We start from the raw sequence: 22,692 nt of genomic DNA on the forward strand, positions 1-22,692 counted from the left end.
AGCCACCCCTTTAGCAATGAGCTAGATAGTGCCTTGTGACAGGTGATAATTACTGCCTTCAACTGTTACTTACATGTGCGTTAAAATTTGCTTGTATTTGTCTTTTTTCCCCAACTGGATTGTAAACTCTGTGGCCGGAGAACTGGGCCTTATACCTAACTCTGTGCATTAGCCCCCGGCCCCCTTCTAGTCCTGGTTTTTGTTTCTAAGATAACAAGTCAAAATCTGATGTTTAGTATTAATCTAGAAAAGGAATTCTCAGCCATTTCTAAGTGATACCAACCAACCAAGATGATTTCATTAATCTTTACTTTCTATAATCTGTATTAAGAAAATGTTATTTTCTTCATATTTTTCAAATAAAATTTATTAAAACTGTATCTCTACTATTTGTCTTTTAATCCATACCTCTTGTTTTTAGGATTCTAATACACATTTGTACCCTCTAAGAGCCTCTGACATAGGCTCTCCTATTCCCATTCTCTCATTTTACAGTTGAAGAAACTGAAGGCCACGTTCCAACTGGTTCTCCCATTTGTTATCTGACACAGTGTTCTCTACACAGCTTGGTCAAGACTCAAGATTCTGAAGGGAAAAAGAGTTTTAAATGTTTTGTACTTTTCTTTTGACAGAGCTGAAAAGCTTCAGCTGCTGAATCACAGGCCTATGACTGCTGTTGAGATCCAGCTGGTGAGTTAAGGAGGCCTGAACGTGAGGGGATTGGTCTCTGGGCCTGAGAGGGAGGAAGGGTGATACAGCTGAGACCAGACAAGGCTGGAACTGCCATTTCTTGAAAAGACTGCACGACTACCCGCATTTCATAAGTGAAAGGAGACCTCACCAGTTTGATCCTACTTAGTATGAACTTAGTGAAAGTAGAAGAGTAGAGGAAATTTAGTTCCTTCCTTAGGGTTTGGGCCTGTATCTTGGCAGCTCTTTGTCTCCCTTGATGTCCTACCCCATTCTGGCCATTGCTTTCCTGTAGGGGTTATTGCCAACCAGATGTTGCATGAAAACAATAGACTCACCATGACTCTGGCAGAATTTCTCCTCCCCGACTCCCACCCTTCGACCCTACTCTTCCTGTTTCTGTTCTTGGTTCACGGAGCACATGTGCACTTCCCCCCATGCTCTCATTCTCTCTCAGCCTCCTGGCCCAGTCTGCCAAGCCAGAAACCTGGAAGTCATTCTCTGCCTTTGATCTCATATGCACTTAGTCCCCAGGTTCTGCTGCTTCTGTCTTCCCTTGTTCTCTCTTCTCTCCCTGCTGCACCGTGTTCGTTTCTGTCGTTTCTCAGTGTGGCTCGCGCAGTTGTCCTTTCTCGTCGTCCCTGCCTCAGTCTGGCCCCTCCAGTCCACCTTCTCCCCCGCGGTCAGAGTTCACTTTCTGAAACCACAGACTTGATTGTCTTGTTTCCCTGCATACGACCATTCAGTGGATTCTCATCACTTGCAAGACTACACAGCAATCACAGCATAAAGCTTTAGAATTGTGCAAGGGAGCCAGAGTAGAAGCCACACGTGGTCTGAGGAGAATATGAAAATGAGGCCCAGTGAGACAAACTGAGTGGTTGCCGGATTGGCGTACTGGGCAGTTTCCCTCTGCCAACAGGGCAGAGAACACCGTTCAGCTCCAAATATTAGGCAGGCCATGTAACTGCCAGTAAAAACAACAACAACAACAACAAAAAAAAAAACTGATTGGAGAATTAAGGAGTTTGCAAAGTCAGTTTTAGAAGTACTGATCCTTTGTCAAAGTTCCTTCAGAAAAGTGTGGAAGAAAGTAGCCAAAAATACCTATGATGTTTAGAGTTGTTTTAAAAGAACGCTTTTTTTAAAGGGTCACGGGGCATTTAATTTTTGACTAAAACTTTTATTGTCTTCCCAATGTTGTTTCTGTCCTTCAAAATGCACCCATAATTAAATTAGAAAAATTCCTTCCATAAAGGGTGACTTTCTGGGGAAACTGGCCTTTAGGCTAATTAGAGATCCTTTTTTTTTTTGGTACCCTTATTCTGATGCTTTCAACTGTGTTGGAGATTCAACTTAGAAAAGAAAAAACAAACGAATCAGCAAGAAACTAATCCATGTCCCTCTGGGTTAAAGATCACATGTTCTGTCTCCTCCAACTTTAATCAGCAACATATGTTATTCATGGCTTAATGACAGATGGAGAGAGGAGATGAGGATTAGCGTGACCTCATCCCAGAGCCTGTAGAAAGCTCTATCATTACTTGGTACGATTAGGTGCTATTAAGAGTGCCTACTATATGCCATGGGTTTTGTGGATGTCACCTTTAATGCCCTCGTCATAGTCTTTGCTAGTGAGCGGCTAACTGGGTCTGTCTGACTCAAAGCCTTACTTTCTCCTCCAAGCCGTGTGCTTTGCAAGTGAGAAGAAAGATGTGTGTGGCGTGCCCTGAGACTGTCTGTTCTTTTCTCCTTTTCGCAGGTAGGTAGTAGGTCTTGATAAACACTGTGTCTGCTGTTTCCCAGCAGTTGGACCATTTTATAGTCAGATTTTCCCCAGCCTGGGATTTGGCTACAAAGGGTGGCAAAACATTTACCAAGGCTTGTGGCAGTATCTCTTCTCCCAAGAGCGGGATAGGAAATGAGGTTTCACACAGCGTGCGAAGTACAGAGGACGTGAGAATTTCCCTGCGTTAACCTTACAGCCTTTTATTCTTCCTGCGTCCAGAAGTATTTTCAGCATCCAGCATTTATTAGTGTTCAGTTTTGGAGGCTGAAGCTTCTTCTTTTAGTTAAACCTGAGCCATGATTTGTTGGGAGCCACAGAGCCACAGGTGACTGCCTGCTGTCTGAGGAAATGAGGACGCCACCAGCCTCTCTGATTTCTGCCATTCCCTGTCGTGTATTCGTTTGAGATGGTTTGTGAGCTCTGGCCTGAACAGCACTACCATATATGCCTGTTATAAGTTAGTGATTATAAAATGTCTTGGATTATGTAGAGTTTTATGGCTTACAAAACACTATAATATATGTTCTCATTTGGTCCTTACTGTAGACATTAATTCCATTTTACACTAGAGAAAAATTGAAATTTACGGAGATTAAATGAACTGTTCTGGGTCAGATAGCTACAAGTGTCCATACTTAATTAGGTTTGAATTGTTTTGTTGTTCTGGGTAAAGGAGGCAGTTCGCCTTGACAGCTTAGAGTGAGAAACAACCATCTTGGGAGTATAGCAGCCCAGTTTGACAGCCCCTAGGAATCGATATGGTCTTTGTATGTGATAAAAATTTATCATTGACCCATCTGCAAATACTTTGGATTTTTACATTCTGTTTGTCCTTATATTCCAAGCAACTTGAAACCTCAGGTGTTTGAGAACGTTGAGATGGTGCTTTGTGTTTCTTTATTTGGGCTCAGTTTCTTCTCTGTTGGGAAGAAAAGGTGAGGAGTAATACACTTAGTATCATTTTACCTTGATCCAAGAGGGATTAGTAAGTGTCTGGTTTCTGAAAGTTTCTTTTTTGTGTATATGTGTTTCATTTTGCTTAATGAGGTTTAGGTTTTCTTCTGTGACTGGGAATCTTGGTTCGAAAAGGAAAGTGTCTGACCCTGAGGGCTGTGTGCTGGCGAAAGCTTCTGCTCTTCGGCCCTCTTGCCACGAACACATTTAGCTGACACCTGATCTTCGTTTTCTCTGCCAGACCCAGAGATCGGGATGCAAGAAGGTGGCCTGTTCAAGTCTTCTCTATTTGGTTTTCTAAAAATGAAGACCTCTCAGAAGTCATAGAATTAAATTCTTTCAAACCAGTGGACTCTAGTTTGCATCTCTGAGAGAGGAAAGCGTAGAGGCATGGTGTTGTAAAAAGAGCTGGCATCCCAAGTCAAAAGACCTTGCACTACTTGCTGTGAGACCCAGGTCAGCTTGTCTTTATAATGCTGAGCCTGCGCTTACTCCTCTGTAACGTGTCCCGACGTGATGGACCGCGTGCTTGAGAAGCTCTGGCGGTGGTGATTCTGGGAAAGCACCGGCGCACATGCTGGTGGGAGGTTGTCTGTGTTCTCAGACTCGTCTGAATCTCCTTTCCCGCTTCCCCTGAGTCACGAAGCAGTTCATGATCAACTGCACATGCCAATTTATGAATTTGGAGACATTCCTCTCTCAAATGGAGATCATCTTTTCTTAGGATCAAATCATCAAATCGGACGTACCCCTTTCCAACTCCTTTGTATTTTGGAGGCAGTCTGTGTTAGATTACTTCCTTTTATACACCCTAATTTTGCATGTCTGGTTTAAAAAATGGGTTTTTGCGGTTTATTTTCCTACTGCGGTTCAGTAGTGGTTACATTTTACGGAGCCTTTGAATCTTTAGGAAATAGTCATTTTATTTCACAGCGTGATGGGAAGTAGTCCCATTATTTCACTCAGGATCTTCTCCATCCTAGAACACTCAGGATTATTCTCTGGTTGTAGAAACATCTTTGGACCTAGGTGAATGAAGAGACCAATGGTTTGCCAGGAGTTTGTGATGTGATCTTGGACACGTCACCGGACTTGATGAGTTTCTGTACTGTTGTCTGTAAAGTGAGGCAGTCAGACTGAAATCCTTTTCAGGGTTGTAAGCCTAGCCTGTCATCTTGTTTTACTTAAATCTGCTAGGATTTCTTGGTGGAATTCCTTGTGGTCTTAGTTGCCAGATTTCAGAGATTGCTGTGGGAGATGCCACAGAACAGAACCCTGGACACCTTAAGCTGTTTGTGATAGATGGCTGGTACCACTAAGTGAACATGGGTAAGTAATTTGCCTGCCTGTATATTGCTCTTAAAAACATTGTTGACTATGTTTGTATTCATTAATATATCGAGAGCTAGAAGTGAGGCTAAGAAAGGTGGCTCATAATTGTGGATCGTCTGTATATAGATTTCCAGGACATGTCAAACTGGGCTTTAAGTGGACCTAATTTAGTGAGGCAGCGGGGGATAGTTTCCCAGCCGTCACTCATCAGGCTCGTGCTCCAGGTTCCCAGGAGATGACCAGGGCCGCGTGGTGTGTGTTGGATTGATTGTCAGTGTTAGTGTTGGGCAGGCCTGGCTTGGGATTCTCATTCTGTCCTTTGCCAGGACTGTTGTGAGGGTTAAAAGAAATAACAGATATGAAGTGCTGTGTGCAGTCAGGCACATGAGCTCCCTGAAGAGCTGTTAGTGTGGTGGGAGTGGGGACGAGAAAAAAATAATAAACCATTTGGCGCGCAGTGGGCAATCGTCAGATGAGTTGTTGATATAATTCATAAGTTACAGCTGTGCTTGTGAAATACAAAAGTATGTAAAGTGCCATTTCACTCCCTGGAGGTGCGTTTTCTTTGCACATACAACATATTCATGTGTGCATGTGGATGGGTATAGAACTGGTAGGGTGTTCTGTCTCTTTGAAGAAAAATGCTAACCTGCAACTTGCTTTTTGCCCCGACCCATTTTGAGCAGTCGCATAGGAATTGGCGCTGGCTTCTCCCTCCCTTGGAGCCAGGATGGAGAGGACCCGGCGACCTGAGGGGGCTCTGGAGCCGGGCCCCGAGCTCGGCATGCCAGAGGCCAGCGGACTGCGGGCAGGGGTGGACTCCGCCTGTGCGGCTCCTCTGTAACCCTTAGAGGTTTTCTTCTGCAGATGGTGGAGGAGAGTGAAGAACGGCTCACAGAGGAGCAGATTGAAGCCCTCCTCCATACCGTCACAAGCATTCTGCCTGCTGGGCCAGAGGCTGAACAGAAGAAAAACATGGATGACGTGACGATGGATGAAGAGGACCCAGCATAGAGGAGCACAGCCGTCCCGACCGCCTCATGAAACTGAAAAGCCCGGCAGCCATTTGCCAGCCGTCCGGAGGATTGTTCATTTGTTCATTTCTATCCCAACAGGCCTGATTTCGTGGTTGGTTGGAGAAATCACAAAAATAAGCTAAAAAGAAGTACTTATGCCTCTGGGAGATGAAACATGGTGAAGACAGACTGAGGCTTTCAGGGCAGAGAGCTGAAGAGAAGAGGACAGAGTCAAAGAGGACAATGACTGTGCAGCCCTCTGTGGTAAAAATACTTCTTCTGTGGCCTTCGCCACAGTTGTGGGCAGGGCGCCGTACACAGCTGGTGAATACTTGTGTTGCCTTTGATGGGCTGTGTCTTAATTAGTTTCATCTGCTTCCCTTGGAGCTTCCCAAGCAGGGGTGCTGAGCGCTGTTGGGGTGAGAGCTGAGTGAGGAGAATCCGGTTAGATGGCTAGAAACTCCCAGAGCAACACATAGTTGCCTTAGGTTAGAATGAGCCGCTGAGCTTGGCTCACCTTAGAGGAATCCTTTCCTCGAGAACATCAAAGATAAGAGAAGAGTGGCCTGGCCAACCAACCCTTCATCAGGTCTGAAGGCTCCTTCCCTCTGCTGGCAGGGGTGTTGTTGACCAGCTCACTGTTCAGTTGGAAATGTTAGGGCACCAGCCCATACCAGGTGCAAAGCAGCACAGCAGGCTGCTTGGCGGAGGCAACGGAAGTACAGCGTCGGCCACCTTTCTGACCACCTGCGGTTTCCTGCCCTGAGACGGGAGCCCTGGGCACACGCCACCTCTTGAGGCCAGGTGAGCTTCACTTGCACAAGGGGCAGATTGTTTGCATCTTTTGAAAGGGTGCAAATAGGGACCGAATATGAAGAACCAGAGGTTGATTAATAAGAATTTGAATTTGTTGGCTATGGCAAGGTTGCATCAGTTTTCCAGTTTCAAATATTAGGATAATTACCATGTGAAGAGCTTGTTGATATTGAGGCTTTAGAGAGTTCAGTAGCTCCAGACGTGTGGTTGCCTTCGGGCCTAGGAAAATTGCTAAAAATTAATTTCCTACATTCGCCCTGCTCCCCATTTGGGGAAGAAAATGCCCACAGACGTTAATTTTCCAAATCAGTACTCGTTTTGTTGTGAGATTACGTATTTTTGGTGCTGCTATTAATTGGATTACTTCCCACGCCCTTGCAGTTACAAGATTATTTCAACCTCCCCAGCACCCCTGCCAGTTATAGTTATGTCATTCTTAACCTTGTCATCTGAGGATCAGCTGAGACCTGTTTACAGAAAACTGGAATTCATGAGACATTTGTTTTTAAATCTCTCTTCGGTATTGGGAGTTTTACCAAGAACTGTTGATTTATTTGTCAAGGCATCATACGGGGGTATCTGTGTCACTGTTTCGTTTTAACATTGAGTGTATTCAGTGCATTTTCTTAATGGATTAATCTAGTTAATAATACATTGTTTCCAAGTGACTGCCAATTTTTGGTATTTTTATAAATCTTTAAAGCGTTTGTTTTGCCATGGATAGAAAAATAAAATCTGACTTAAAAGGTAAAATGTGTGAATTTTTTGTTAAAAAAAGAAGTTGGATCTATTTAGGTCTGAAATCTATTTTAGATTGCAAGAAAATTTTAAGTTTCTGTATTTGGGGCCTGAATTTCACCTCAGTTTCTGATAATGGCAGGCAGTCTCTGGAAGACTTAAACTTTATAGATAAGAAACATATTCTGTATAATATTCCTGTCATGTTAATAGCATTTCAGAAATAAGATAACTTGCACAAGAAACTTAATCAGTATCATATCTGGGAAGGAGAGCTGGGGAACCTGGGAATCTTACTTTTCATTTTATATCCTTCATTGTGGTTTTAGTTTTTGACCATATGACTGTTGTATTCTTTAAAAAGAAAAAAAGTACGTCCATGTGCTTGTTGTCCTTGGCCTCTGTAAATGTTATTGAATGTGTACTTGACATTGGATTATGTCCCATACGAAGGCTGACACCCAGTGTCTAGTCACCCTAGGAAAGGCAGCTGTGAGGGAAACTTGGAGACATGTGAGGAAGGCCGAGTTTTGAGAACTAATGCCAGTTCCTAGCTCAGTTACTGTAGCTAGATATATTTTTAGGTCGACCAGTCTCCCTTTGTTATTCCAGACTTTCCTAGAATCTCAGTTCACTTTTTTTTTTTTTTAGGGGAAAGCTCTGGTTTTTGACACAGGAAGATTTTTTAGTTATTTATCAAGGAGATACTACTGAGCTCTTAAAAAATTGACTCCCAGTTAGAGGTTTACCCAAATATTTCCCTTGCCTCCTTTTGCTTAAAAGTTACAGTATGAGGGCGCCTGGGGGGTTCAGTTGGTTAAGCGTCAGACTCTTGATTTTGACCCGGATTGTGATTTCAGGGTCATGAGATCGAGCCCCACGTCGGGCTCCATGCTCAGTAGGGAGTCTGCTTGAGATTCTCCCTCTCCCTCCTCCACTCCCCCTCCCACACAGGCTCTCTCTAAATAAATAAATAAAATCTTCTTTAAAAAAGTTACAGTATGACCTACTGCCACCTCAGAGGACTTCCCATTTATTCAGGGTTTATTCATAAAATAATGTGTACCATTTCCCTAATTAATAATTGTGTACCAGCTCTCAAAAGCTTACACCCTAGTGAGAAGTAAGTAAATCAATACTCCAGAATAGTCTTTGCTAAATCGTCTTCTCCCCTGAAACTAATTTAACACAGACTTGTGTAAATGGATCATTTCTCAGTAAACTATAAAACAGATCACATACTCTGAAAAGAATCACAACCTTATTTAATTACACAATGAATGAATGGGATAAAAGGAAGTAAAACTGCTTAGAGATCCTTTTATATATTTTTAAAATTAAGATATAATTTACATACCATAAAATTTACCCTTTTAAATTCTATTCTGTGGTTTTGAGTATATCACAAGGTTGTACCACCATTGCTCCTAATTCCAGAATTTTGTTCATCTTAAAAAAGCCCCATACCCATTAACAGTCACTCTTCATTAACTTTTCCACCCCAGCCGCTGGCAACCACTAATCTACTTTCTACTTTATGTATTTGCCTATCCGGGTCATTTCATATAAGTTGAATCGTACAGTATGTGGCCTTTTGTATATGACTTCTTTCATTTAGCATATTTTCAGGGTTCAGGTATGTTGTACTATGGCTTTTATGGCTGAACATTAGTTCATTGAATGAATATACCACTTTTGTTCATTCATTCATCAGTTGGTGGACATTTGGGTTGTTGGGTTGTTTCTGCTTTGGCTGTTAGGAAATACGCTGTTGTGAACATTCACGTACAAAATTTTTGTGACTTATGTTTTCCTTTCTCTTGCATATACTTACAAGTGGAATTGTTGGGTCATGTGATAACTGTTTAGCTGTTTGATGAACTGCCAATCTTTTTTCCATAGTACTTGCACCACATCGTGTTCCCACCAGCAGTGCGTGACGGAATCCAATCTCTCTCTCTCTTGTTACTACTGTCCCTCTGATTGATTATAGCCATCCTAGTGGTTCTGAAGTGCTTCTCTTTGGGGTTTTGATTTGTAATTCCCTAATGGCTGTTAAAGCTGAGCATCTTTTCATGTCCTTACTGGCCACATATTTTTATATGTTCTTTGAAGAAATGCTTATTGAAATCCTTTGCACTTTAAAAAAAAGTACTTTTTCAAGGAGTTTTAGGTTTACAGAGAAATTGAACAGAAAGTACAGGGAATTCCTATATAACCCCCTGCCCCAGTTTCCCCTATTATTAACATCTTGCATTAATGTGGTGTATTCATTATAATTGGTGAGCCAATGTTGATAAACTTTTACTACTTAAAGTTCATAGTTTACTTTAAGGTTCGGTCTTTGTGTTGTACAGTAGAAAGTGCAGTAATGCGTACATAGAATGGGTTTTGACAAACACGTGTGTTCCACCGTTATGGTATCATCAGAATATTTCCAATGCCCTGAAAACACCCTGTTCATCCCCTTCCTTCCTCCAAATCCCTTTCAATCACTGACATTTTTACTGTCTCCATAGTTTTGCCTTTTTCAGAATGTCAAATAGTTGGAATCATAACAGTATGTGCTCTTTACAGATTGGATTTTTCACTTAGCAATATGCATTTAAGGTTACTTCATGTCGGGACCCCTGGGTGGCTCAGTTGGTTAAGCGTCGCCTTCGGCTCAGGTCATGATCCCAGCATCCTGGGATGGAGTCCCGCATCAGGCTCCCTGCTCAGCGGGGAGCCTGCTTCTTCTTCTTTCTGCCGATCCCCCTGCTTGTGCTCTGTCTCTGTCTCTCTGATAATTAAATAAATAAAATATTTTCAAAAAAAAAAAAAAAGAGGTTACTCCATGTCATTCCATGGCATGATAGCTCATTTCTTTTTAGTATTGAATAATATTCCGTTGTCTAGATGTACCAGTTTGTTTATCCACTCACCTATTAAAGGTCATCTTAATTTCTTCCAGATTTTGTAATTATCAAAAAGGGTCACTATAAACGTTTGTGTGCACATCTGTGTGGACAGAAGTTTTCAGCTCATTTTGGTAAATACCAAGGAGTATAATAGCTGGATCATAGGGTAAGGGTATATTTAGTTTTGTAAGAAACTGCCAAACCATATTACAAAGCGACTATACCATTTTGCCGCAGTGAGTCAAGAGTTCTTTTTGTCCTATGTCCTCACTAGAATTTGGTGGAATCAGTGTTTTGGATTTTGGCCATTCTAATAGGTGTGTGGTGATACTGTATTTTTTTAATTGCAATTCCCTAAAGACATAAGATATTCATATTATTTACCATCTGTATATCTTTATTAGTGAGTGTCCAGATCTCTTGCCTATTTTTTAATTAGGTTGTTTTTTTGTTGTTGAGATTTAAGTGGTTTTTAAAATATATTCTGGATACTAGACCTTTATCAAATAGGTGTTTTGCAAATATTTTCTCCTGGTCCATGATTTATCTTTTTATTCTCTTTTAACAGTCTTTTACAGAACAAAAGTTTTTAATTTTAATGAAGTCCAGCCTGTCCATTTTTTCTTTCATGGATCATGGTTTTGATGTTGTACCTAAAAAGTCATCATGAAAACTAGATTATCATCATGAAGTCACCTAGATTTTCTCCTGTGTTATCTTTTGAAGTTTTATAGTTTTGTATTTCACATTTAGGTCTGATTCATTTTGAGTGATTTTTGCAAAAAATGTAACGTCTTCATCTACCTTTTTTTTTTTTTTGGTCATGTGAATATCCAGTTGCTCCAACACCCTTGTTGAGAAGACTGTCCTTTCTCCATCCAGTTGCTTTTGATCCTTTGTCAAGATCAGCCACCTCTCTTTGTATAGGTAATTCTGGGCTCTAATATATTCCATTGTTCTGTCTTGTGTACTCTTTCACCAGTATCACACTGTCTTGGTTACTGTAGCTTTGTGTTAAATCTTGAAGTCATGTAGTGTCCCGTCTCCTTGTTCTTCTCCTTTGCCCATTTTTAATTGAGTTGTTGTCTTTATTGTTGAATCACAAGATTTCTTTATATATTCTGGGTACTAAACCCTTAGCAGATATATAATTATTTTCTTTCTCTCTCTCTCTCTTTTTTTTTTTTTTTTGGTGGTTTTTTTCACTTTCTTGATGGTGTCTTTGAAGCATGTAAGTTTTTAATTTTGATGAAGTCCAACATATCTTTTTTTCCTTTGGTTTCTTCTGGGTTTGGTGTCGTATCTAAGAATCCATTGCCTAAATCAAGATCATAAATATTTACTCCTCTGTGACTTCTAAAAATTTTATACATTTAGGTCTTCAGTCCATTTTGAGTTAATTGTTGTCTATGGTGTGAAGAAGTGGTCCAACTTCACTTTTGCATGTGTATATCCATTCGTCCTAGTACCATTTGTTGAAACCTATTTCCCTCCATGCATTCTGTCCCTGAAAAGTAGGTGACTACTAAGTTTTATCAGTCAGGCTCGGGACTACTTAGTTACCTGTCATCTTGGGTCCTTATTAAATATGATAATCTACAGCAACCTCTAGCCCCTTTAGACTTCATTGTATTGTTTAGAACAGGGGTCAGCAAGGACCAGATAATACTTGAGGCTTTGCAGTTCATAAGGTACTGTCACAACTACTTAATTCTAGGGGCGCCTGGGTGGCACAGCGGTTAAGCGTCTGCCTTCGGCTCAGGGCGTGATCCCGGCGTTACGGGATCGAGCCCCACATCGGGCTCCTCCGCTAGGAGCCTGCTTCTTCCTCTCCCACTCCCCCTGCTTGTGTTCCCTCTCTCGCTGGCTGTCTCTATCTCTGTCAAATAAATAAATAAAATCTTTAAAAAAAAAAAAAAAAAAAACAACTACTTAATTCTAATGTTACAACACAAAAGCAGCTGTGGACAATTTATGAATAGATGAGTGTGACTGTGTCCCAGTAAAACCACAAAATCAGGCCACAGGCTATTTGCTGACCCCTTGTTTAGGTAGTTCTAGAGTAGGGAGAAGAGGGTTCTCTCTCCACCAATAACCTTCCTCATGAGGTCCTCACTGTGGCTTACTTTTCCATAGGACCTCGGGGATTTTTCCATAAATGCTTCAAGAGCTGGCATGCCCAATCCTGGTTGAGATTCTCCCCACTAGCATGATACAGAAGTCTCATGGAGTGGGTTTAATTTTGACTGCCTATCTACCACACACTATTGAGACTGCCTTAAGGACTCTGTGCTCAGTCACAACTACTATAATTTTGGGTATCTAGTTCAACAAAGGCTCACTGAGCACACGGTATATGCCAAGATCGGTGCTGTATACTTGGGCCACAAAGTCAAGCCTCAAGATACATATATCCTGCAAAATAAGACAGTTTAGTTAATACCTCGAGGCACTGTTTACTCTCTGATCCACTGTGTACCTGCCTATACTTAATATCTTAAAGTACTTTTTCTTTACATCATATCTTCAGCTCAAAAACTGGAAGTCTTCCTATGACATTGAAAATAAAAATTCCCTAGTGATACCAACAAAGTGGAGGACGAGGAAGCTCTAAGCTCTTGTTCTTCCATGGAGACATTAAGAACAATCAAAAGCTACCTAAAATGAGCTTGAGGGAGGTGCCTGGGCTCAGCAAAGCGTCTGCCTTCAGCTGTGGTCACGATCTTGGGGTCCTGGGATTGAGCCCTGTGTCAGGCTCCCTGCTCAGCAGGAGTTTGTTTCTCCTTCTCCCTCTGTGCTTGCTTGCTCTGTCTCTCTCAAACAAATAAAAATCTTTTAAAAAAAATAATAAGGTGAGCTTGAGGGAGCTCAGGACAACAGTCAAAAGTCCACAGTAACCAAGTGACTCTCCAATCAAGAAAATGCTACATTCAAAATGGTAGGAAAATTCATGAAAGTTTTGCTCATCCTTGTCGCTCCACTTCTGGGCAGTCTTGGTCTGGAGGAGGCAGGTATTGTCCAATACCCTCCCCTACCTCAAACTAAAGGGAGAAGAGCAAACTTTATTTGCACTGTTCTAAGTTGTCTGGGGGCTGCCTGAAGGACTAGTTTCTTTTTCCCATAGTTGGAGTTCTGCAGAGGAAACAGCATAAAGTGGCAGAAACTGCTCATAAAATCTATAGAGAGATTATGATTCACAGACACCTGGGGCAAGGCATTGTGGGTGGAAAGATATAATAGACCATCCAAGGCCCCAAGGAGAAATTAAGACATAAGAGCAGTGTGTATAGGGGGAAATTTATAAAGGTATGCAAATCCAGGTGAGATGCATGCTAAAACCCCTGAAGACTTAGCTTTCTCCTTTGATCCCAAAGCTCAGAACGGAGCCTACTAATTAGTAAAAGAATACACTGGCACAGACCCAGTCTGCAAAGACCGGAAGAAGTGGCTATTTTTCACCTGCCCAATTTTCAACCAAAAAAAAAAAAACCCACAAGGATAACCTGGCCCATTTCAAAAGAAAATGAAGTGGTAGGAATCTTCCCTGAGGAACTGCAAGCATCAGACTTATTAAAGACTTTAAAATACTATGAAATATCCTCAAAGAGTTAAGGGAAAATGACAAAAAACTAAAGGAAGTTAGGAAAACAATAAAAATGAGAACAGTAACAAAGAGAAATAACAAAAAGGACCCAAACAAATTTTGGAGCTGAAAAATGATAATTTAATTGAAAATTTCACAGAGGGTTCAACAATAGATTTGAGCAGGCAGATGAATCAGCAAACTTGAAGGTAGTACATTAGAAATTACTTTGAGGAGGAAAAAAATGAAAATAAACATATTAAGGGACTTATGGAATATAATTGAAAGAACAAATATATGCATATGGGAGTACCAGAAGAAGAGACAAAGAGGAAGAGATTATCTGAAGAAATAAGAGCCAAAAACTACTCAAATTGAAGAAAGACACGAATCTAAAAGTCGAAAATTTAGGGGCGCCTGGGTAGCGCAGTCGTTAAAAGCGTCTGCCTTCGGCTCAGGGCGTGATCCTGGCGATCCGGGATCGAGTCCCACATCGGGCTCCTCCGCTGGGAGCCTGCTTCTTCCTCTCCCACTCCCCCTGCTGTGTTCCCTCTCTCGCTGGCTGTCTCTCTGTCACATAAATAAATAAAATCTTTAAAAAATAAATAAATAAATAAAAGTCGAAAATTTAAACTCCAAGGAGGATAAACCTCAAGAGACCCATAGCAAGACACATTATAATCAAATCATAGAAAGACAAAGATGGAATGGAAAGCAGCAAAAGAAAGGTGCCTTGTCACATACAAGATCCTCAGTAAGATAGATTATCAGCCAATTTCCAGCAGAAACCTTGGAGTCCAGAAGGGAGTGAGATGATACATTTAAAGTGCTGAAAGAAAAAGAACTTCCAACTACAAATTTTATATCTGACAATACTACCCCTCAAAAATGAGAGAACCACCTCACATCCATTAGGATGGTTCCTATAAAGCAAAACCAGACAAAACAGAAAATAACAAGTGTGCAGAAATCGGAACACTTGTGGGGATGTAAAATAGTGTAGCAGAAGGAAAACAGTTTGACACATCCTCGGAAAATTAAACAGAATTACCATATGATCCGATAATTCCGCTTCTGGGGATATACTCAGAATTGAAAGCAAGCTCTCAAAAGACATATTTGTATACCCATGTTCACAGTAGCATTATTCACAATAGCCCAATTATGGAAGCAAACCAAGTGTCCATTGACAGATTAGTGGATAAACAAAATGTGGTATAGCCCCACAATGAAATATTATTCAGCCTTAAAAAGAAGGAAAATCTAATACATGCTACAACATGGATGAACCTTGAGGCTGTTATACTGAGTGAAATAAACCACTCACAAAAATCAAATACTGTATGGTTCTACTTATGTGAGATACCCAGAACATAGCCAAATTCATAAAGACAAAAATAGAATGATAGGGACTGAGGGGAGGGGATACTTGGTTACTGTTGTATAATGAGTTTAGGGTTTCAGTTTTGCAAAATGAAAAGAGTTCTGAAAATTGGTTGCACAATAATGTGAATATATTTAACACTAATGAACTGTACCCTTTAAAAATGGTTAAGGTAGGGGCACCTGGGTGGCACAGCGGTTAAGTGTCTGCCTTCGGCTCAGGGCGTGATCCCGGCGTTGTGGGATTGAGCCGAGCCCCACATCAGGCTCTTCTGCTATGAGCCTGCTTCTTCCTCTCCCACTTCCCCTGCTTGTGTTCCCTCTCTCGCTGGCTGTCTCTATCTCTGTCGAATAAATAAATAAAATCTTAAAAAAAAAAAAAAGCTTATCCTTAAAAAAAAAAGTTAAAAAAAATGGTTAAGGTGGTAAATTTTATATTTTTTAATATTTTACCACAGTTAAAAAAATAAGGGAGAAATTAAGACTTTCCTAGATAAACAAAAGCTGAAGGAGTTATTACCACTAGATCTGACCTACAAGAACTGCTAAGGAAAGAACTTCAGGTTGAAATGAAAGGACTCTGAAAAGTACCTCAAAATCATATGATGATACAAAGATCTCCGGCAAAGGTAAATACAAGGGCAAGGATAAAAACCAGTATTGTAATTTTGGTTTATAATTTTATTTTTTATTCTTTTACAGGATTTAAGAGAGAAAACATAAAAAATAATCACAAACCTATGTTTTAAAAGTACCCATTATACAAAGATGTCATTTGTGACAACAGTAACATAAAGTGTGGAGGGGGTGGAGGCAGAGCGGTAAAAGCATTTTTGTTTGTATCAGTGAAAGTAGATTCTTAAAACTTGAGGATGTTATCTATAATCACCATGATAACCACAAGTAAAATAGTTTGAAAATACACAAAAGGGAATGAGCCGGGAATTAGAATATGTCACAAAAACAACAAATCAACTAAACAAAAAGGAAGACAGCAATAAAAGAAATGAGGGACAAAAAAGCTATTAGACATAGAACAACAAAGGGCAAAAGAAGTCCTTCCCTATCAGTAATTACTTTAAACGTAAATAGATTAAACTCCTCCATCAAAAGGTGCAGATTGACAGCATGGATTTTTAAAACAATGCTGTTTCCAAGAGACTCACTTTAGACCTAAGGACACAAATAGATTAAAAATGAAAGGATAGGAAAAAATATTTCATGCAAATAGTAACCGAAAGAAAGCAGTAGTGAACATAGTAATATGAGACAAAAGAGACTGAAAAATTTTAAAAGGTTATAAGAAACAAAGATATATTAATAAAGAGTTCAGTACAGCAAGAAGATATGACAGTTACAAACATTTGTGTACCTAATAACAAACCTTCAAAATATTTGAAGCAAAGTTTGACAGAATTGAAGAGAGAAATAGAGAGCTCTACAGTAATGGTAGGTGATTTCAGTACCACTTTCAATAATGCTAGAACACCAGATAGAATCAATAAGGAAATAAAGGACCTGAACAATACTGTAAACCAGTTGAACCTAGCAGACACGCAGACACTCTACCCAACAAGAGCAGAATACACAATTTTCTCAAGTGAACATGGAGCATTCTCCAGTAAAAACTATAGGTTAGGCCACAAGACAAATAAATACATTTCAAAAGTACTGAAATGATACAAAATATGTTTGCCTATTACAGTGGAATAAAATTAGAAATCAGCTGAAGGAGAACTGAAAAATTCATAATTATGTGGAAATTAAATAACACACTCTAAAAACCAATGGGTCAAAGAAGAAATCTCAAGGGAAGTTATGGAATATCTTGACACAAATAAAAGCAGAACCACAACATTCCAAAATGTATGTGATGCAACATAAGCAGCGCTAAGGAGGGAATATGTAGCTGAAAATGCTTACATAAAAAAGATGAAAGGGGCGCCTGGGTGAGTCAGTTAGTTAAGCATCCGACTCATGACCAGGATCATGAGATCCAGCCCCATGAGCCTAAGATTCTCTCTCCCTCTCCCTCTGCCCCTTCCACCTCTGCTCACATGCTCTCTCTCTCTCTCTAAAATAAGATTTAATTTAATTTTAAAAAAAAGATGAAAGATCTCAAATCATTCAACTTCACTTTACTCCTTGAGGAAGTGGAAAACGAACAAACTAAACCCAAAGCTAGCAGAAGGAAGGAAATAAAGATTCGAACAGTGTCTTAGACTGTTTGGGCTGCTGTCACAGAATATCATAGACTGGGTGGCTTATAAACAGAAATTTATTTTTTTTTGAAGATTTTATTTATTTATTTGCCAGAGAGTGGGAGAGAGCGAGAGAGCACGCACAAGCAGAGGGAGCGGCAGGCAGAGGGAGAAGCAGGCTCCCTGCTGAGCAAGGAGCCCAACACAGGACTTGGTCCCAGGACCTTGGGATTGTGACCTGGGCCAAAGGCAGACACTTAACTAACTAAGTTACCCAGGTGTCCCTATAAACAGAAATTTATTTCGTAAAGTTCTGGAGGCTGGGAAGTCCAAGATCAAGGCCTTGTTAGATTTAGTGTCTGGTGAGGATGTGCTTTCTTGTTCATAGACTGCCGTCTTCTAACTGTGTCATCGTGTGGCAGAAGGGGGGGGAGCTCTGTAGGGTCTCTTTTAAAAGGACACTAATCTCATTCATGAGGGCTCCATACTTCTAAGTTAATCACATCCCAAAGACTCCACCTCCAAATACATTGAAGGTTAGTATTTCAACATAAGAATTTTGGGGGGACACAAACATTCTATGCATAGCAAGCAGATAAAATAGAGAATAGGAAAACAATTTAAAAAATCAAACCAAAAATTGGGTCTTCAACAGTCAACAAATTGACCAAACTTTAGCTAGGTTGACTAAGGAAAAAAAGAAAACTCAAGTTACTAAAATCAGGGGAAAAAAGTCAGAATATTACTATGATTTTGTGGAAATTAGAAAGATTATAAAGAAGTACTATGAATAATTGTATGCCAACAAATTGAATAACGCAGATGAAATGGACAAATTATTAGAAACACACAACCTACCATGATGATCGTGAAGAAATTGAAAATATGAATAACTGAGGATATTGAATCAGTAACCAAAAAAATTCAACAAGCCCAGGACCAAATGGCTTCTCTGGTGAAATGTACTAAACATTTAAAGACTGAAGTAATGCCAATATTTATCAAATTCTTCCAAAAAATTGAAGAATGGGAATGCCTACTAAGCAATTCTATGATGCCAGTATTACCCTGATACCAAAGCCAGACAAAGACACTTCAAGAAAACTAAAGACCAATATCTCTTATGAATATTGATGCAAAAATCTCAACAACATGCTAGCATATTAAAAGGACCAAAGGCCACATGGAAAAAATGCACAGCTAGCATCATACTCAATAGTGAAAGGTTGAAAGCGTTTCTTCTAAGATCAGGAACAAGAAAAGTATGCCCACTTTTGCCACTTCTATTCATCACAATACTTGAAGTTCTCTTCAGAGCAATTAAGCAAGAAAAAGAAATAAAAAGGTGTCCAAATTGGAAAGGAAGAAGTAAAATTATCTCTGTTGACAGATAACATCATCTTATATGTAGAAAACCATAGATTCCACAAAAACATTGTTAGAACTGACAATTTCGGTCAGGGTGGCAGAACACAAAGTCACCACACAAAAATCAGTTGCGTTTGTATAGCCTAATAATGACAATCTGAAAAAGATATTAAGAGAACTATTTATTCCACTTACAATAGCTTTGAAAAAATTAACTCCTTAGAAATAAATTTAACCAAGGAGATGAAAGACTTGCACACGGAAAACGACAAAATGTTGCTGAAAGACATTAAAGAAGACAAATAAATAGAAAGACATCCCATGTTTATAGATTGGAAGACCTAATAGTGTCAAGATGTCAAAGTTACGCTAAGTGACCTACAGATTTAATGCAGTCCCTGTCAAAATCCCATTGACATTTCTGTGGAAATAGAAAATCCATCCTAAAATTCATACGGAATCCTGAGGGACCCCCAAATAGCCAAAATAATCCTGAAGAAAGTTGAAGATCTCACACTTTTTTTGTTTCAAAACTTACTGCAAAGCTACAGTAATCAAAACTGTGGTAATGGATAAAGACAGACATATAAACCAATAGAATAGAATAAAAAGTCCAGAAATAAACCCTTGTAGGTATAGCCGATTGAACAAGGGTGCCAACGCTATTCAATGGGAAAGACAATCTCTTCCACAAATGGCCCTGGGAAAATTGGATAGCCACATGCAGAGGAATGAAAATGAGCTTTACCTTACACCGTATGCAAAAATTAACTCAAAGTGGATCAAAGACCTAAATGTAAGAGTTAGAATTATAAAACTCTTGGGGTGCCCAGGTGGCTCAGGCAATTAAGCGTCTGACTCTTGATTTTGGCTCAGGTCATGATCTCAGGGTCCTGGGATTGACCCCCCATGTTGGGCTCTGCGCTCAACAGGGAGTCTGCTTGAGGATTTCCCTCTCCCTCTAACCCTCCCCCCTAAAATAAATAAATAAATCTTACAAAAACAAAACAAAACTGTAAAACTCTTGGAAGAAAACATAGGAGGAAAGCTGCATGATACTGGATTTGGTAATGATTTTTTTCGACATGCACAGGCAACAAAAGAAGATAAATTGATCATCATCAAAATTTAAAACTTTCATGTGTCGGGGCACCTGGGTGGCTCAGTCGTTAAGCGTCTGCCTTCAGCTCAGGGCGTGGTCCCGGCGTTCTGGGATTGAGCCCCACATCAGGCTCCTCCACTGGGAGCCTGCTTCTTCCTCTCCCACTCCCCTTGCTTGTGTTCCATCTCTCGCTGGCTGTCTCTCTCTCTGTCAAATAAATAAATAAAACCTTAAAAAAAAAAACTTTCATGTGTCAAAATGCACATGAAAAGGCAACACACAGAATGGGGAAAATATTAGCAAATTATACGTCTTAAAAGCAACTAATGCCCAGGATATATAAAGAACTCAACAAGAAAAAACAAACAGGGCTCCTGGGTGACTCAGTCAGTTAAGCGTCTGCCTTCGGCTGAGGTCATGTTCTGGGGGTCCTGGGATTAGGCTCCACGTGGGGCTCCCTGCTCAGTGGGGAGTCTGCTTCTCCCTCTCCCCTGCTGCTCTCTGGCTCGCTCCGTCAAATAAATAAAATCTTTAAAAAAAGAAAAGAAAACAACCTAATTCAAAAATGGGCAGATTTTGAATAGACATTTCTCCAAATAAGATACACAAATGTTCCATAACCTTGTGAAAAGATGCTGAACATCATTAGTCATTAGGGAAATACAAACCAAAACCACCAAGAGATCCACACCCATTAACATGGCTAATACAAAATAACACAGAAAATAACGAGTGTGGGTGAAGATGTGGAGATGAAGATGTGGAGAAATTGGAATCTTTGTGCATTGCTTTTGGGAATGTAAAATGGTGCTTTCATTGTGGAAAATAGGATGGCATTTCCTCAATAGTTTAAATATAGAGTTAGCATATCAAACAGCAATTTCACTTCTGGGTACATACCACCAAAGACCTTGAACAGGTATTTGTATACTCATGGTCATAGCAGTATTATGTGCAATAACCAAAACGTAGAAACAATCCAAATATCAGTTGATGGATGAATAAACAAAATGCAACACACACACGCACGCACGCACACACACACACACACGAATGTTATTCAGCCTTTAAGAATGAAATTCTGGCAGATGCTACATGATTGAACCTCAAAGACACTATGCTAAGTGAAATAAGCCAGACACAAACGGACAAATGTTGTATCATTCCACTTATATGAGATGCCTAGAAGAGCCAAATTCACAGAGGCAGAAAGTAGAATGATGGGGGCCGGGGGCTGGACAGAGAGGGAAATGGGGGGTTACTGTTTCATGGGTACAGAATTTCAGTTTCGGAAGATGAAAAAGTTCTGGAGATGATGGTGGTGAATGTACTTAATGCCACTGAATTGTAGACTTAGAGTGAAAATGGTAAATTTATGTTATGGATATTTTACCCCAATAAAAAATTTTTAGAAAACCAGGGTAGAAAGCAGAAGAAGCAGGTTTGTTAACCAGAAATATTGGTGTAGTTAAAACTGAGCGCTCACTTTGGCAGCCTCCTGGAACCAAGAAAAAAGATGTATTCTCACAGTGCCAAGAACATGTTGAATGGTTTCAGTAGTTTCATGGAAACTATTGCACTGGTTTAAATTATAGCAGCTAAAATTCTGAACTATATACACACATAATTAGAAGATAACAGTAGAAAGTTAAATATTGGAGCCTGCTTCTCCCTCTCCCTCTTCCTGCTGCTCCCCCGTTTGTGCTCTCTCTGTGTCAAATAAATAAATAAAATCTTTTTTAAAAAAAAGATTGAAATCTTACTACTTAGGAATATAAATCTCAATATTCTGATTAATTTGTTTTTAGAACATAAGCTATATTGTTTGCTTAAATATTAAAAAGTGAAACTACATATTTATTAATATGCAATATCTATATGTCTTTGAAAAATATTAAAGGTATTTTAGTTTGATACTGTGACCAGGGTAAATTAAGATTTAGAAAAATATAGATTGTAGTATCATTCATTCCAAAAACGGCTCTAGGCATATGAAATACAAAGATCATTTAGAGTATCTCTGTTTTTAAAGGCACTCATAGTCCACTGAGAGATGATATGCGGGCTCTTCTAATACTACTTAATAAATACCGAGAGAAAGGAAAGCAAATACTATCGAAACACATTGGGAGGGGCATGTGACATGGAGATCGCTCCAGGGAAGAGAGAGTTTCACAGAAATTTAGATAAATAAAACTTTTGAACTGTCTCAAATGTTGAGTGGGAGTTAGCCATGTTTTATGGGTTGAATTGTGTCCCCCACAAAAAAAAATATATTTTGGAGTTCTAACAATGGTACCTCAGAATGTGACCTTATTTTGGACCTAGGGTTCTTTACAGAGGTAATCAAGTTAAAATGGGGTCCTTAGGGTGGACCCTAATCCAAAGTTATTGGAGTCCTTATAAAAAGGGGAAATTCAGGGGCACCTGATTGGCTCATCAGTTAAGCATCTGCCTTTGGCTTGGGTCATGATCTTGGGGTCCTGGGATTGAGCCCCAGGTCAGGCTCCCTGCTCAATGGATAGTCTTCTCCCTCTCCCTCTGCTCCCCCTCCCCCCACTTGTGCTCTCTCTTTTTCTCAAATAAATAAAATCTTAGGGGAAAAAAGGGGGAAATGTGGACATAGAAGATCATGTGGAGGGACACACGCCAAAGCCAGCCATGCCCAAGGCCAAGGAGAGAGCTCTTCAAAGAAACCAGCCCCGTTGTCATCCGTAAGTTGGTGAATGTAATTGATTTGGAACTTCCAATCTCCAGAAGTATGAGAATAAATTTCTGTTGTTTAAGTTAAAAAAAGTAAAAGGATAAAAATCTAAGCAT

The 22,692-nt window shown here is 39.9% G+C and overlaps 2 protein-coding genes across 9 annotated transcripts in view; both read left to right on the plus strand.

The window, feature by feature from the left end:
* The window catches only part of CRCP (CGRP receptor component), a 45,920-nt gene extending 38,570 nt beyond the window's left edge, over positions 1 to 7,350 (plus strand). For 2 of the 8 annotated variants that reach the window (XM_026515921.4, XM_026515923.4), the window contains 2 exons: positions 633 to 690; positions 5,633 to 7,350. In XM_026515921.4, coding sequence (XP_026371706.1) covers positions 633 to 690; positions 5,633 to 5,779 — 205 coding nt within the window. In that variant the 3' untranslated portion in view covers positions 5,780 to 7,350. Of the gene's footprint in view, positions 1 to 632; positions 691 to 2,376; positions 2,453 to 4,630; positions 4,763 to 5,448 lie in introns of all 8 variants that reach the window. The other 6 variants (XM_057314964.1, XM_044390220.3, XM_057314965.1 and 3 more) reach the window with 6 other exon arrangements.
* Positions 6,496 to 22,692, plus strand: part of TPST1 (tyrosylprotein sulfotransferase 1) — a 219,223-nt gene continuing 203,026 nt past the window's right edge. The window contains exon 1 of the mRNA XM_057314963.1: positions 6,496 to 6,585. The gene's annotated coding sequence lies outside the window, so the exon portion shown is untranslated. The remainder of the gene's footprint in view (positions 6,586 to 22,692) is intronic.

Source organism: Ursus arctos, unplaced genomic scaffold (assembly GCF_023065955.2).
Source record: "Ursus arctos isolate Adak ecotype North America unplaced genomic scaffold, UrsArc2.0 scaffold_2, whole genome shotgun sequence".
NCBI classification, from domain to species: Eukaryota; Metazoa; Chordata; class Mammalia; order Carnivora; family Ursidae; genus Ursus; species Ursus arctos.